Genomic DNA, 16,343 nt, shown 5'->3' with positions numbered 1-16,343 from the left:
AATATTTTTACTCCAGTTTTATAGATGAAGATTCTAAGTTAACAGATTATATTTTGCTCAGGATAAAAAAAAAAAATTAAGATGGAGTTTGAGTCCAGATCTCTGTGTTTCTGTGGCAATGACGGTGACCAACCATCTTGGTTGGTCAGGTACTATCCCTGTTTTACACAGCAAATCTGCAGCCCCAGGAAACTCCTCAGTGTTGCACACAGGGACAGTGGATACTTGTTTGGCAAACACCACAACAAATGAGTACGGTTAGGGGAAATGAGAAGCCAGGTGACTTATAAAGTATGCCCCAAAATACAAATTATTAACCAGCATGTTTGCTTTCTTTTTTCCTTTTATTACTATCTAACCTGGTATATAAAACTAGTTTGTTTTGCTGTTTTGAAAACCACTATCCTAATCTACAAGAATCTGTGAGCCCATAAATTCAGAAACTGATTCTCACATTGCCATATTAAAGGCTGTAAGAAATCCTGTAGTGACAATTCCAGTTTAGCTTTGTTTGAAGAACATCTATTGTCCAAACAAATTACCATTTTAAAAATTTCCTTAATACCAATTACTTTTCATAAAAATAATGTTCTGTGTAACAACCTTGGGCTGTTAAAGGTCTTATGGCCTGATAAATTGCATATACTCATTTTTTTAAATTATATCACTTGGGGCGCCTGAGTGGCTCAGTCAGTTAAGCAACTGCCTTTGGCTCAGGTCATGATCCCAGAGTCCCAGGAACGAGTCCTGCATCAGGCTCCCAACTCCATCAGTGTCTGCTACTCCCCTGACCTTCTCCCCTCTCATGCTCTCTCTTGCTGTCTCTCTCTCTCTCTCTCAAGTAAATAAATAAAATCTTTAAAAAAATAAAAAAAATAAAATTTTATCACTATTTGATTAAAGTTCTTTTTTTTTAAGATTTTATTTATTTATTTGACAGAGAGAGAGAGATCACAGGTAGGCAGAGGAAGGCAAAGAGAGAGGGGAAGCACGCTCCCCACTGAGCAGAGAGCCCCATGCAGGGCCCGATCTGAGGACCCTGAGATCATGACCTGAGCCGAAGGCAGAGGCCTAACCCACTGAGCCATCCAGGTGCCCCTGATTAAAGTTCTTATATGCTGAATGATATGTCCCTAAAGAATCTCACAATATAATTCTCAATTTCTTCATTTTATCAAGTTATCAAAATGGTCAAAAATGATGAGTTCTAGGAAAAATAAGTAAACCTATAAGAAAGCTTTAGAAAGTCTCCCTTTCTTTCTCCTTTCTTTCTTTCTTTCTTTCTTTCTTTCTTTCTTTCTTTCTTTCTTTCTTGATTCTGGGCAATGATTAAGATCAACTAGAGCCGTTTAAAAAAAAACAGTATTGGTAAATACATTATACATTTAAGTTCATTCGCTTGTCTTAATTTTACATTTAATTGGAGTCCGCCCTCTGGAAAAAAAGTGTCTGTGATAAGGCTGTTTAAGACTTGTTGAATGTGTGCCCTTCGAAACTTCACCACACAAAGTCACAGGATCTTCACAGAAACTCAACATCGATGGAGCAACAGAAACTCTCATTCATTGCTAGTGACAATGCAAAATGGTACAGCCACTTAGGGAGACAATTTGGCAGTTTCTTGAAAACTAAACATACTCTCACCATATGATCCAACAATTGTACTACTTGGTATTTACCCAAAGGAGTTGAAATCATACATCCACTCAAAAACCATCGCACATATATTTGAGGTAGCTTTATTCATACTGCTGAAACTTGGAAGCAACCAGGATGTCCTTCCTTCAGTAAGTGAACGGTACATCCAGGTAACGGAATATGATGGGCTATTATCAGGGCTTAAAAAGAGTGAGCTACCAAACCATGAAAAGACATGGAGGAACCTTGTATGTATATTACCAAGTGAAAAAAAGCAAATCTAAAAAGACTACCTACTGATGATTCTGACTCTATGCACTCTGGAAAAGGCAAAACTATAGAGACAGTAAAAAAGATTCTGTGTTTGCTATGAGCAAGAGGAGAGATGAATAAGCAGAACAGAGATTTTTAGAGTAGTGAAAATATTCACTACGAGACTATAATGATGGGAGAATGTTATTGTACATTTGTCCCAAACTATAGGATGTACACTAAGAGTGAACCATAATGTAAAATATGGACTTTGGGTAATCATGATGTCAATGAAGATTCATCAGTTCTAACAAATGAATCACTCTGGTGAGTGAAGCAGATATTGGAGGAGGTTGTGCTTGGGGTGGGAGGCAGAGATAGACAGAAATTCTTTTTTTGCTCAGTGTTGTGGTGAACCTTAAACTGCTCTAAAAAAGTTAAATTGTAACTACAAAGTAAAAAAAAAATCAACATCTAGTAAGCACAGAGTTTCAAGGGTGAGAAAACTAGGTCTGTTGGAAAGAAATCAAATTTAACATCCTTTATTATTCTTTTTGAGTAGTAAAAATAATTTTTAAGCCCCTGTGAAGAAATACTCTTCATGTAAAAGGAATACATTAAAACAACATATTTTACCTGAATTATTCAGATTGGCTACTGACCCTGACTGAGTGTTGCTTAAGGACAAAGACTTTTACATTCTGGAATTTTGGGTTCATGTAAGCACTCAAAAGTTTCAGATAAAACTAATTAGATTTATCACGATGGAAAAAAGATACTCAAATGAAAACATTGTCTGGTTTGATTCACCCGTCAGTGCCAGGGAGAGACTTTCTTAGAGACAGATCTTTTATTTTGTTGGTTGCATAAATTTCTCCCAGACTTTCTCCACTTCTAGAAATCTTCTAACAAAGTGAAAGTTCCTCATCTTTTTTAATCCAGGGAAAATAAACAAATATGTTCCAAGATATTTTAGGGTTTGATTTTGATATTTGGAGTGGAGAGATGACTGCCTGCAAGTCATTACGATTTTTGAAAGACAGAAGAACCATGTGAGAATTCATAGATTCAGCAAAAATTAGAAGTATTAGTGTATGTTTTATTAAGTGTCAAATTAGCACTTTACATAATCATGGCATTAGATGTTTGAGATAAATCTTATACATTGCCTAAACTTATTCCCTCTACAGATGAAGAAATGTGGAAATGAGATGAATCAGATATCCTGCAGTAGTATTACAGATAGTAGTGATGCCTTTTTACTTTTAATGCTCTAACATACGTTTAAATATTTTTTCAATTATTTTTAGCAAAAATTTTACCAATATCATAATTTTACTTCATTTTTAAAATCATTTCTTTTATTTTTTAAAATATTTTACTTACTTATCTGAGAGAAAGAGAGAGCGCATGCTCAAGAGAGAACACAAGCAGTGGGAGGGAGGAGCAGCAGAGGGAGAGGGAGAAGCAGGCTTCCTGCTGAGCAGGGAGACCAACATGGGACTGGATCTCAGGATCCTGGGATCACGACCTGAGACCAAGGCAGACACTTAACCGACTGAGCTACCCAGGTGCCCCCCAATATCAAAATTTTAATTTACAGGCTTATTTCAACCATTTACATACTTTTCAAGCCATGGAATATAAGAAACAAAACACATCAAGCCTCTAGGCTATTGTGTGGCAAAATACTTTAATATTAGGAGTAGGGGATGCCAATGTGTCAGCAGTGGTTTTGGTCAGTTAAAATGTTCAAGAAGCAGAATTAATTCTATTAAGCCACTAGGGTACTATATAATGCATGGCGCTAATTACTGAACTGAAAAAGATTATGCTATTTTCAGAAAGGCCTAATAACTCTCTCAGGACAGCAATTAAGAAAGTTTGACTCTGTGCTTTAAGTCCTTTCCTGACTGAAATGAGATTCTGGTGGGAAAACCATTATTTAAAGGGCCACGAAAAGGTCAGTCATGGTCACGTATTATTGTTGAATACCTTAACATCAGCAGAATATCACAGATGCAGAAGTTGAACCAAGGTTCAGATTGCTGATGTAACCAGGCCGAATGGATAGCTATCATCTTACAAGTTGTTGAAGACACCGAAACACTGAAAATCTATCTAAAAATAGAAGTATTTCTAAATTATTTTTGAGTGCCAAATCATCTTTATTATCTGCCTCTTTCAAAACTTTTTTTTTTTTTTTTTTTTTTTTTTTTTTTTTTTTTAAGGAAGGTAAAATGGTCACTAATTGTCCATTTAAATCTAGGTGCCATAATGGTTCTGGTCTGATGATTGTCAAGTAAAATATCACTACTTTTATGCCAGGGCTGAATAAAAGGCCAAAACAAATATTAGTGCAGAAATTTTAGCCAAAGTTCACAGAAATGATAATTACTTTTTTTTTCTTTCTCAGTGATTTATTTTCAAAGGGTTTCTTTATATTTTTCATTTCAACAAATATCTACTATGTGTCTACTGTGTGTAAAGCACTGTAGGACACTGGGGTCAGGAAGACACAAATGATGCAGACTGCCTTTCAGAGTCTTGTTTTTAACCCACAAATATCCTTCAACCGAATTTATATCACTATATAATAAACGAATGGTTATGATTGCTGCAATAGTTTTTTCATTTACAAATAAAGAAATCCGAAAGACTCAGCAATTGTAACAAACCCATTCATTTCCCTCCTTCCTGGTGCCATCGCCACAGTTAAGACAACCAGTTACTGGTTGCCTTACTCGGCTGCCTGGATTATTCGTGGTATCTTCCTAAAAGCTCACCTGCCATCAGGTGCAAACCCTACAATCTATTGTCAGCAGACAGTGTTGCAGAAGAGGGTAACCGGGAATCTTCCTGTATCAAAACTCTCCTCTGGTGGTTCCTTAATGCTCTCAAACTGGAACTTTGTCATTTCTCTGACACTTAGAACAGTGCCAGCTTATAGAGTAAAAACTCAATAGATAGGCATTGAATGGATAAATGCATTGATAAATGAATAAATGAATGAACGTTGCCTGAAATTAGCAAATTGGTGAACCAGATGTAAAATCTCTGTACCATGACTTTAGAGTAATTTTTTGTACAGAGTATAACAATGAAGAAATTTAACATTATTAACATATTTCTTGGTTATTAAAATATGCAAAATGTTGAAATATTTATATTTTACTTGTATTTATTGAATAAGGATGATTTTAACTAAGAAACTATCAAAGATTTGTTAACTTCTGGAGAAGACCAAAAGTTTAAAACAATCATCAATTTAATATTCCCACAACTTGAAATAGTTTATATTATCTCCCAAGCCTAACCACAGGGAGAATTTCATGTACTGAATTGCATTTTTGCAGGTTTTTATGCCTATAACCTAAGTTTTTATTTTGGTGACAATAAAACACGACTTAAATTATCAGGCTATGTACCTGGTACAGTCAATGACCCAAAAGACAATATAGAAAGAAATAATCTCATTAGGAAATATTCTTGCTTTCCTTTCTTAAACAGATCATATATAGAAGATAATGCTATTTTTTTATTAGAAAATACTGTATCATTACCCCAAGTAGTTTTTCTTCCTTTTTTCTGCGCATGGAGCAGAAAAAATCATGAAAGCCCTGTCCAGTGATTCTTATCTTTTACATCTGCTGACATTAGAAGAGACTCATCTCTTGGTAACTCCCACAAAATGTCCATCTCTCACTCAATCCATATATTTTGAATTTTTACGGCAGAAAACAAAACAAAACAAACAGAATAAAAAGTATGGCTTCCTGACACTGTCATGCCCTTGTACCACTTTGAATCTGTGTACATTCTCTTTCTCCAACACCCTCCTATAGTTTTTCTCCTGCTCAACCACATGAAAAGCCCTGCTGAGACACACCCCACCCCTGGAGAGCCCTCCTTAACATCCTTTCTCCCATACTGTCCTAATCATATGTGGAGAGCTGGCGTATTTTACATGCATCATTCTCTGTTTTGCTTATTTGCTTATTGACATGTTAGTCTCCTCCATTAGACTGTGGATTTTCAAAGATAAGAGTCTTTTCTGTTTGGGGGGGGGGGCTTGTTTTTGTTTTTACTTTTGTTTTTGTTTTTAAGTGCTACAGCGGGAAGGGAGTAAGCTCCCAGCAGAGTGAAATCTGGAGCTAGGTTTTGTTGAAATTGTTAACAGAATGCATTGCTAAAAATCTCCCAGGCCCCAAATTTGCCTTGCATTTTGATATATGACCCATGCACTTCAATAATGATATGACTTCCATGAGAAAATAGTCATCTCATTTTGCTCTCATCCTTCTCACAGTAGACAGCAGTGGTAGGAACACGGTGACTAATCGAGTATTCAAAAGGAGCACTTTAGTTCTATTTGGAGATGAATGCCACATGCAATCTTCATCAGAGAGCTTTAAAGGCACCATCTTGGAATGGATGGAAGCCTGCAATTCCACAGAATGAGAGCAGCAGGCAAAGACGCACCCTGAGCACAGGAGGAGACATACCCTGACATCAATGAAAAGACTAGATGTCCATTTGTCTTCTTATCAGCTTTGCTACCTGAAGGTACCCCCACAAACCCACAGTACTCTTATAAACAGTGTACATGGGAATATCAGTGAAGGTCACCAAACAAAGTCACCTAGTTTTGAGGAAAAAAAATAACTTTGGGTTATTCTTTAACATTCTATGAGATGGTTTCTTGAATTTACCTTATAATTAACAGGATCTATTCACATATCCGAAAATAGAGAATTCAACGCTTTCAATCCTTACCTAGGATCAGTCTCATAGCCAGACACAAATTTAAAGCCAAAAATCCATATCTGTTTTTTCTTTTCATTATGTGCAGAAAACAACCACAAAATCTCTGTCTGAAGTATAAACTGGGAGAGCAACTAAAATAACACTGTCCTGGCTGGTTCATACACATCTGCTTAATAATACACAAATAAACAAACGAAATCACTATGTATCTGAAATGCTTTGCAACTTTTGTTCTTATTTTTCATAAGTCTAGTTTCATAAAGAATGTGATCATCTCATTCCACACACGCTATGATCCTCTCTTATCTCCGCTGTCAATAAGGTGACCAACAGAAGGAAGAAAACCTTCCTATCAACAGCAGAAGCATTTAATATTTAGAGGTAAATATATGTAGGTAGGTGTATGCATAATAAAATATGTTGAATAAACAAGTGAAGTCCAGACCCGTGGAGAATAAAAGATGAGTCTGGTCATGTTCGTATCAGAACAGTGCACTGCATTTAGAATTCAAAGATTCCTTGTTTGATTTCATAAAGCACTTATTGCTTTTTGTTCCTAAAACAAATTAAGATTTTCATCTTCTTCCTAGAGTGTCCCAGAGAACACACTACTTGCCAGCAGTTAGATACAGATAAAGATACAGATATATAGATCCAGATGTAGATGGACATATTAGTAGATAGAGAGATACCTTAATTGTAGTCGTGTGTGCGCCAGGGTATTCTTTTTCTTCCAGTGTTGACCATCTTTCTATAAATTTGGATACCAGGGAATCATCATAGTCCACTATCTGAAATCCAGAGACGTTTGCACCTCCAAACTGAATTTTTAATAGGTCTCCATCAGTAAATCCCTAGACATAGAGCACATATGTCAGGCTTTCCATTAAGACTCAAAGAGAACTTAACATTTACCCAATAATTCCATACACTGTGGTTTTACAAATGTCAAAGAACACGAGATATAAAAAAGCCTGGAGGAAATGTTTCGTGTATTTAGCAACCAATACTCTGCACTAGTACCTACTGTCATCTTGGCATCACAGCGGATCCTTAATCAATGATTGTTTATTGGTTGTACTCACATAAAAGCTCTCCATTTTACTGAGAAATCTTCCGTGGGTAAGTACTGGTTTTATTTATTCAATCTACAACAGAGCACTACCACATAGTTATAAATACTTAAGAACATAAAGCTAGTTCCCCAAGAGATATAACATAGTAAGCAAGTTATTCCTATTTTAATTGTTCATTCTCATAGGTGATAAAACATCTTTAAAATGAGAACAGAAGGTACTAAATGCCTAGTCATCATTTGCAAACACTCAAGCAATATCATATTAAGTACGGAGCTTAACTTTTTATAAAATATATGAAAGTTTCAAAATCAATCTCTTGCATTATTAGAATGAATTCAGTCATTAGTAAAACTATCATGTGGTGCTGCCATTACTTTCAAATATTGCACTGTCATAAATTCTATCTCAATTTGAGAGGACATTATCCCAAGGATGAAGTCACAATTTTAATAAACCACAATTATAAGTATTTTTTACTTTATACATTTACTTCTCATTATTCTGCGTAAGGATTGAAAATATCCCCAAATCTCAAATATGGGAGAATCTTTTCTTTGTTATTGATATTAAAAAACATATTTTAGTACTATTTGTGTAAAGAAGGATAATTACTTCATTATTGGGTAAATTTTGGTTTTTCTTTTTATTGAAATAATGTAAATAGTGCAAGAATATATGTAACAAAAATCACAGATTTTCTGCTCTGTCCCATCCATGCTCCAGTTAAGCTGCTTCAAAACAAGCAATTTCAGTAATTTTTGTTTTTCATATATTTACAGCCATATTTCTGCACACATCTTCTCTATTTTTTCTTAATTTATCAATTTTAGATATCTTTATTGAGTTTCTGCTTATGTGTGATGTGTATATAATTCATCCAGATTTACCTGCTCACCCATTTTCATGTTCACAGTTATCATATTTATAATTCTGTTATTCAGAGCAGTCAAATAATGTGGTATGACTGTATTTTCCTTTTTTTATTTTTTTCTTAAGAGAGAGAGAGCACTAGTAAGAGGGGAAAGGCAGAGAGGGAGGGAGAGAGAGAGAATCTTAGGTAGGATCCATGCTCAGCACAGAGATGGAGCTCAGTCTCACAACCCTGAGATATCATGACCTGAGTGGACATCAAGAGTTGGGAGCTTAACCAACTGAGCCACCCAGGTGTCCCTGCATTTTCCTTCTTGAATAGTATCTCACTCTAATGTTAATAATTGCTTCATTTTTTTCACTACTATAGTTTTCTCTGTACCTATTCTTATTTTTCTGTAGTTGCTCCATGAAAAATTTTCATGTTTATATGAGTAAATCTTTTTTAAAGTAATATCAAACATATCAAGTAATCTATTTCTCTTTTTTCTGAATATTTAATTTACAGGAGACCTTCTGAATGCTGCGATTTGAATTGATGCCTCTTTCCATCTCTTCTGCAACTGTTACTCTGGAGTGTCCCTTCACCATGTTGCTGACTTGTTCTCTCACTTCCTGGATCACTAATCTCTCATGTTTTACTCCCTTCTTCTTCCAGAGTGCTCAACAGTTTCTCAGACACATTGGAGGTAAATTTTTTGAGACACTGAATGTCTCAAGATATCTTCATTTTGCACTGACACTTGATTACTCTCATAACCCGAAGACATCGTTCCACTGACTTTTATTGTTCCTATTGAAAAATACCATGTCATTATTTCTAATTATTTTTTGCATGTGACCTGCTTCATATTTCTGTCTGCCTTCTCCTCCCACCTGTCCAAAACTTTTAAGATCTTCTATTGATCTCTGAAATTTCATGATGACATTTTCTTTGAAACATAAAAGAAGTCTCTTTTCTTTCATTGTTTTGTGTAGTCAACGGGCATATTTGTGTCATCGAGTACTGGGAATTTTTCTGAATGTTCTTTGATAATTTCTTTCCCCTGCCACTGTCTGTCTTTCTAGAATGCCTATTATTATGACACTGTAACTTTTAGATTGAACATCTAAGTTTTTCACAGGTTCCCTGTACACACTACCTCATATTGTATTGTTTTGTTACATCATCTGGAAGATTTTTCTTAAACTTATCATCAAAGTCATATAATTTTACTTGTTGTAGTAGGAAAAAAGTTAACTTTCCATAATTATTTCTTATTCTCTGAGTTTTTCCTCTTTTTCATAACATACTTTCTCTCTTCTTTACGGATAGTTAATTTTCTCCTATTACTCTGCAGATACTCTTTACAATTTTAAACATTTTTCTTGTGTTTTCTGCCTGCCCTGTTTCTGTTTATTTATTCATTCATTTATTTGTTTTGTATTACATCCTTCATGGCCCAGACTTTTCTCAAATGCCTGATTCTCCTTGGCTATTTAACACTCAGACACTAAAAGATTTCTTGGAATTTCCACGTGCCCGGGGGAGGCTACCTGATGAAGTGTTTCACTGTATGGTAGTCAGGTGGGGGTGGATTGCAGTACTTTCTGTCCATATCCAGGTTGAAGAAATGAGAACTGCCTCCCTTTACGACAACTTCTTCATCACTTTATGTACAAACTATCCTTTTAAATGCTGCATCAGGAACTTAATCACAATCTGTGTTTTGGGAGCCTAATCAACCATTACCTGTTCCTGAGGAAATTCATCAATAGCTGTATCTGAGGACTTTTCTTTTATCACCACCTCATTTAACACTAATTAGACCCTAGACAGAGAAAGGGAGATATCTCCAATCGAGAGTTTGGAAGATGAAAGCTCTTCAACTCTGAACGGCATTCTTCAATTTTAAATGTCAGTGAAAATTTCAAGTGCCCTCTAAATTCTCAGAAACTGCAACGCTTCTCAGATACTTTGAACTTAGTGACTCACTGGAAGTTCCATATGGTGAAGATGCCAAGTATTCAGAAATGGAAAAGCAGAATTTGAATTCAGATAAAATACAAGCCATGTTCCTCCCTAGAAGATGACAGCAACAGACACACGTTTTCTATTTTCTAATTTTTTTTCCCCCACTTTGGTCATCTGTACATTTCTTTCCATTTCATAGCATCAGATATCAACTCTCAAATTGATGAGCCACCTTCTGTCATTATTTCTCAATGTTCCAATACAATCTTCTCCATCTGGACATTTTTAAAGATCACGGCTTTCAATGTGGCTCTGTGTTGTTCATCAAATGGCACAATTCACACAGGGGACTGACTGTCCAGGCTGTTCCCTGCACAGAATGTGGTTCTAAAGAGAGTGAATACAGAGCTTCATTTATTTTAACCCCTGCTTCTCTGGTAGGGAGTCATTTAGGATCTGCAATATCATATCAATAGATAAATTCTGATGAATTTTGTAATAGCCATTTCACTGGCAAACAGAAGTTTTATCTGAACAACCAACTTCTACTAACAACATGCAGATTTGAGATTTAATATTCTAAATCACTGGTGCCACCTTCTAGTGAAAACAGCATTTATTAGTTATAAAGTTTTTTCCCCCATCATTACTAGAAATAATGTCTTCTGATAGAACAATATAATATTCTAGAAACTACCTACAGAAACAAATCTACAGGGGTGCCTGGGCTCAGTGGGTTGAGCAGCCAACTCTTGGTTTGGCTCAGGTCATGATCTCAGGGTCATGACATCAAGCCCCGAGCAAGGCTCCATGCTGCTGAGCATAGAGCCTGCTTGGGATTCTTTCTCTCCCTCTCCCTCTGCCCTTACCCTCCATCCCTCTTTCTAAGAAAAAAAGAAAGAGAAAGAAAGAAAGAAAGAAAGAAAGAAAGAAAGAAAGAAAGAAAGAAAGAAAGAAAGAAAAGGAAGGAAGGAAGGAAGGAAGGAAGGAAGGAAGGAAGGAAGGAAGGAAGGAAGAAAGAGAGAAAAGGAAAGAAAGAGAGAAAGAAAGTAAGTCTACATTTGGGTAAATATGAGACCTTTCCAAAGTCTTATTATGCTATTTAGAATAAGCTCTCATTTTCTCCCTCTTTTTCTATCTTCCTGAGATTGGGGAGGGCAGTTTTCTCAGTCAAGTAAGATCACACTTTATCAAAGAACATAAAACTTTGCAACAATAAAGGCTTAAGGTCATTTTACTACTGATCTGAAAACTATTTTGAAAAAAATGTCTAACAATAATTCTAACTTGGCTCTGATTATACTTAAGAGAAGGAGACATAGTCAAACACTTAGATGTTCAGTATAATCATAATTTGACAGAAAGCCCAACGAAAAAGTGATCAGCTACAGGGATTTAATGTCATTGTGCTGCTTTCAGAGTAAATAGAAAATCAGAAATAAATAAAAATTCTTGACATTTGCAGCTTTAATTTTTCTCTAAGGTGTATTTTCACAAATGTGTATTTATCTCAAATACTATGTTTACTGAAAACTTTAAAGGAATGCACAAAGGGAAAAATTATAAAACATTGTGATAGTGAGAAACAAGAGGAAATTTGAACAATTGAACTTTAGATATTTTTTAAAACTTTTCCATAATTAAATATGCCTTCTAAGACAATTTATAAAGTTTGTCAAATATTTCTTACATCACTTACAATAGGAAATTGATTAGAGTATATAAAGTGGGAAGTCAGTCTAAAACACAAACTGAGAAAAACATTGTTACTTCTAATTGATCAATATAATCAAGATATGTTTTTAACAGTACCACTGATAAATGCTGGTCCTTCAAAACTATTTTCTAAGCATCTCTATTAAAAGTAAAAATATCAATTAATTCACCTACCAGATTTGCAATGATATAATGGTAACCTTTAACATGTTTTCCAATGGTAATAACCTAACAAAGATAAAGAAATAATTATTTAATACATGCAAATAATATAAATTATAATTATTGATGTTATGACCTGAGGAAAAAAGTGGAATTTTATCTACTATGTTTTCTGATATTCTGTGATGGATCCTATTTGACAAAATATAATTCTCAAATACAGAGAATATTTCTCTCAGAAAAAAGTAACAATACATTCCAGTGCTTTATAAATGCTATCTTTCAAGAAGTCAATAAGTAAACAAATAATTATTTCAGTTTTGTCTTCGGTGAAAATAAAGTCACAAGATTTTAAGAAATGTAAAATGAAAAGAATATTGAATCCATAAGTCATAATTTTATTTCTACAAAAGCTATTTTTCTAAAACATTAGGCAGCTGAAATCAACACCTGAGATTTTATACTCACACACTGACACTCAAATTTATAGTAGAACATTAATTTAAAAATTTGAATAAGCACATAAAAGAATTCTTAGATGAATTTATAAAATAATATTCCCATCTTAAGAGTCTTGAGATGCTTGCAATTTAGTTCAAATGAACATGATTATTTCCAGCTTGAGGCAGCAAAGCATCAGAGAAACTACTCTTTCTCCACAAATCTAAGTTAAAACTCAATGGCGAGATAAACGTATGATGGAACACGATGTTGAGCTCTTATTGGTAATGCTCATTACAGTTTGGGACATTACAGAATCAGTGTGACTTGTCACTGATCTATAGCAATTCAAGAGAGTAAGACATTGGTGAAATGGACATGCTGTAGTCCTAGTACTTAGATATTCAAATGTAGCTCTTATTTTTAAGAAAATTTCACACTATAAGAAAGCAGGAAATGCCAGGGCTGCAGAGAAACATTCAAACCATTAGCTCATTTCCCTGATGACACAGTTTTGGTGACTTCCCATTGCTTCTAGCATAATAAGCAAAATCCTTAATTTATGCTACAAAGTCCAGTAATCTTGCAAGCTTCTCCAGGCCCTCTTTTTCCACTCTCATTGGCCCTCCTTTTAACTATTTTTGTACACGAAAAGGCTTCTTTCCATCACCTCAGGACTTCACATATTCTGCTTCCTTGCTTGGAAAGCAGTCTCAACCACCATATCATTTGTCTTATTAATGCTTCAGACACAAGGAATCTGAGCCCAATGTTACCTCCTGGGAAAGGATTTCCTTGACCTTCTCTTATCCCAGACAAAGTCAGGTACTCTGAAGCAATGCATTTAGTTAAAGAACCAGGGCAAAATCTTAGGAAAGATTCCACCAAATGCCCCTTTGATGTTAAGTGATAGCTATTTGGAAGAGAGGGCTTGTATCATTTTCTAACCTATTTTTATGTTATACAGCTAAATCACTTTTTCCAAGAAAATGAACCCTCTGTATTGAAGGGAAAATTGCAAAGAAAAGATGTCCTTCTACATGAAAAATATATTAATTAGCATCACTTGAATTTAATTGATTTTGTCCTTTATACTTCCTACTGACATCTGTTGGTTCTGTTTATTGTTCACTCTACTTTCAGAATCATGCATGCCTTCCTTCTGGGAATTAAAAACAAGCAAACAAGCAAACAACAACAACAACACAAATCTTATAAATGGTGCTACCAGTAGTTGAGTAGAGCGTTCACTGAATTGGAGGGGATATGAAAATTCACTAGCTCTGCCTCTACATAGGAATTCATGTTGACCATGCCATCATATTTTTGTTTATAATAGTAATTTACACTACACTAACAATAGTAAACTTATATTGATTTCTAAATGTTTCTGATGGCTGAGTCCTTTTTCCACCCAATCACAACCAGAAATATATAACTCTAAGGTTTTATTGAATGATAAAATTTTCATAATCAAGAAAGATTCGTGTTCTTTCTAACTTTAAGCTATTATAACAGTAAAGTTTCATCACCTCTGTTCTCTTATAAGTATTTATAGAGTAAATAAGTAAATACTGTTTCTTTTTCTTTAAATGTAGTTCAATCCCACTTTTTGCTTGGGTCACTCTATTCCTTGAAGGTCTTCCATGATCTCCTAATCTAAATTTTTTTGTAATTTTTTTCATAACATCCTGTTCTCTTCATTCATATATACCACCATATAATTGCATATTAATTTCTGTAAATGTATCATAAATATTTACCTTAATGGGGTTGCCTGTTTTATTTAACATTACTTTCTTGGATCTACCACAGTGATTGTCTGGCAATATTAGACACCCAAGGAAATTTACTGAATGAGTAAATGAATGAAAACAAGCCAGACAAATGCTGCCAGTATGTGAACCCTCCATAGATCCTCCTTTCCCTGTTAAAGATAGGTTCTTCCTCCTCCTCTTAGACCACATTGCTTTCTAACTTGTAGAACTACAGTGTGACATGTAAAATTTGCCTTCCCCTCTAAACCATGGGTTAATGGAGTACAGCTATTGCTATTCCCTGTCTTTGCACATTTCATTCCAGACACAGAGGATGTCTGCAGTTAATGTTTGCTGAATGATGCAACCAACCACTGTACACACTCATTTAATAATTCAAGAGTGTCTTATGAAAATACAATAAACATGTGCAAAGTCTCTGTACCTTTTGAATGGATGTCCATATGAACATTTAATCATCATATATTTGTTTCAACATTTTTACATTCCATATATTCCCAAATTCTCCTATAGTTTCTGTCTTCTAGTTTTGGAAATAATTATTTTCACGTAGACTTTCACCAACATTAATTATGATGATCCATGAATACATAAATTCTTTAAAAAAAGACTAATGACTATTATTAAAATTCAGTTTTAATGAGAATCTCCTATGAAATTCAAATGAGTTGCTGAGGATCACATTTGAACAAGAGACCTTCAGGTTTAAACAGCCCTAACTTCATCTCCTGAGACAAGAATTAAGACTTTTTCACTGAAATGTTCACCTCTCTGGCATAAAACATTTAGCTCTTTCTCATAACAAGTTAGTTTATCGAGTTATTTAATATTTTATGTGAGATTCATTTTGTATGTCTTAGGGCCTGTATTATTACATATCAATTAAAGCTACATCAACATTTATGTTTCCAAAATGCTTTGTGTTATACAAATGGTGAATTAATTTTTTACTCAAAACCTAGAAGGGCCAAGAAATGCATACTTAACTGCATATTTTTCTTCCAATCCTATATTATTCCAAGGAACTAACAGCCACTACACACACACACACACACACACACACACACACACACACACACTTATCAGTTGGGAAAAGAAGCAGATACCCAGTGAAGCAGATCTTAACTTACTAAATCATGATGCTGCTTCACCAACATCCCTGGTCATTTACCCTACATTTAATATAGTGGATCTTATTTTTATCATTAGGATATTACTGAATGGCTGTCCTATCCTAAAAGACCTAAAATGGAATCAAAGTGGTATGGTAAGCACAGATAAAACATCCTTATGTCCAATAAACTTCTCAAACAGCAAAGACAGACTGAATATGTCTCCCCTACATATTTTAATTTCATAGATTAATAGTTTTATAGTGACACAAAGCCCACCTAGCAGGAGGAAACAAAAATCTTGGAAAAATAAATATAGGCTTTCTCTGAACACAGATGCGTTCAGACAACACAGGCTCAATGTTCCATACTGTGCTCTAATATTTGATGTTCTCCATGTTTTGCCATACACTACTCACTTCTCTCTTAGAACCCCAGCCTTATTTTCACTTAATTAGTGGACATTTCTTTACCTCTAAAATGTTCAACAATTTAAATTTTAAATTTCCAACTAAAAATATCAAACTTTAGGGCAATGCTTATCATATAGAACATAAGACTCAGTAGCTACAGA

General features: G+C 34.7%; 1 protein-coding gene across 4 annotated transcripts in view; it reads right to left on the bottom strand.

Moving 5' to 3' along the window:
- The window catches only part of GRIA2 (glutamate ionotropic receptor AMPA type subunit 2), a 153,597-nt gene that overhangs the window by 46,533 nt on the left and 90,721 nt on the right, over positions 1-16,343 (bottom strand). For all 4 annotated transcript variants that reach the window (XM_032863056.1, XM_032863029.1, XM_032863037.1 and 1 more), the window contains exons 5-6: positions 12,451-12,504; positions 7,350-7,511 (exon numbers count right to left, since the gene is read on the bottom strand). In XM_032863056.1, the coding sequence (XP_032718947.1) occupies positions 7,350-7,511; positions 12,451-12,504 (216 nt within the window). The remainder of the gene's footprint in view (positions 1-7,349; positions 7,512-12,450; positions 12,505-16,343) is intronic.

Source organism: Lontra canadensis, unplaced genomic scaffold (genome assembly GCF_010015895.1).
Source record: "Lontra canadensis isolate GAN:19392208 unplaced genomic scaffold, GSC_riverotter_1.0 scaffold1, whole genome shotgun sequence".
NCBI classification, from domain to species: domain Eukaryota; kingdom Metazoa; phylum Chordata; class Mammalia; order Carnivora; family Mustelidae; genus Lontra; species Lontra canadensis.
The sequence above is the reverse complement of the archived record's forward strand: the minus strand, read 5'-3'. Positions and strand labels throughout refer to the sequence as shown.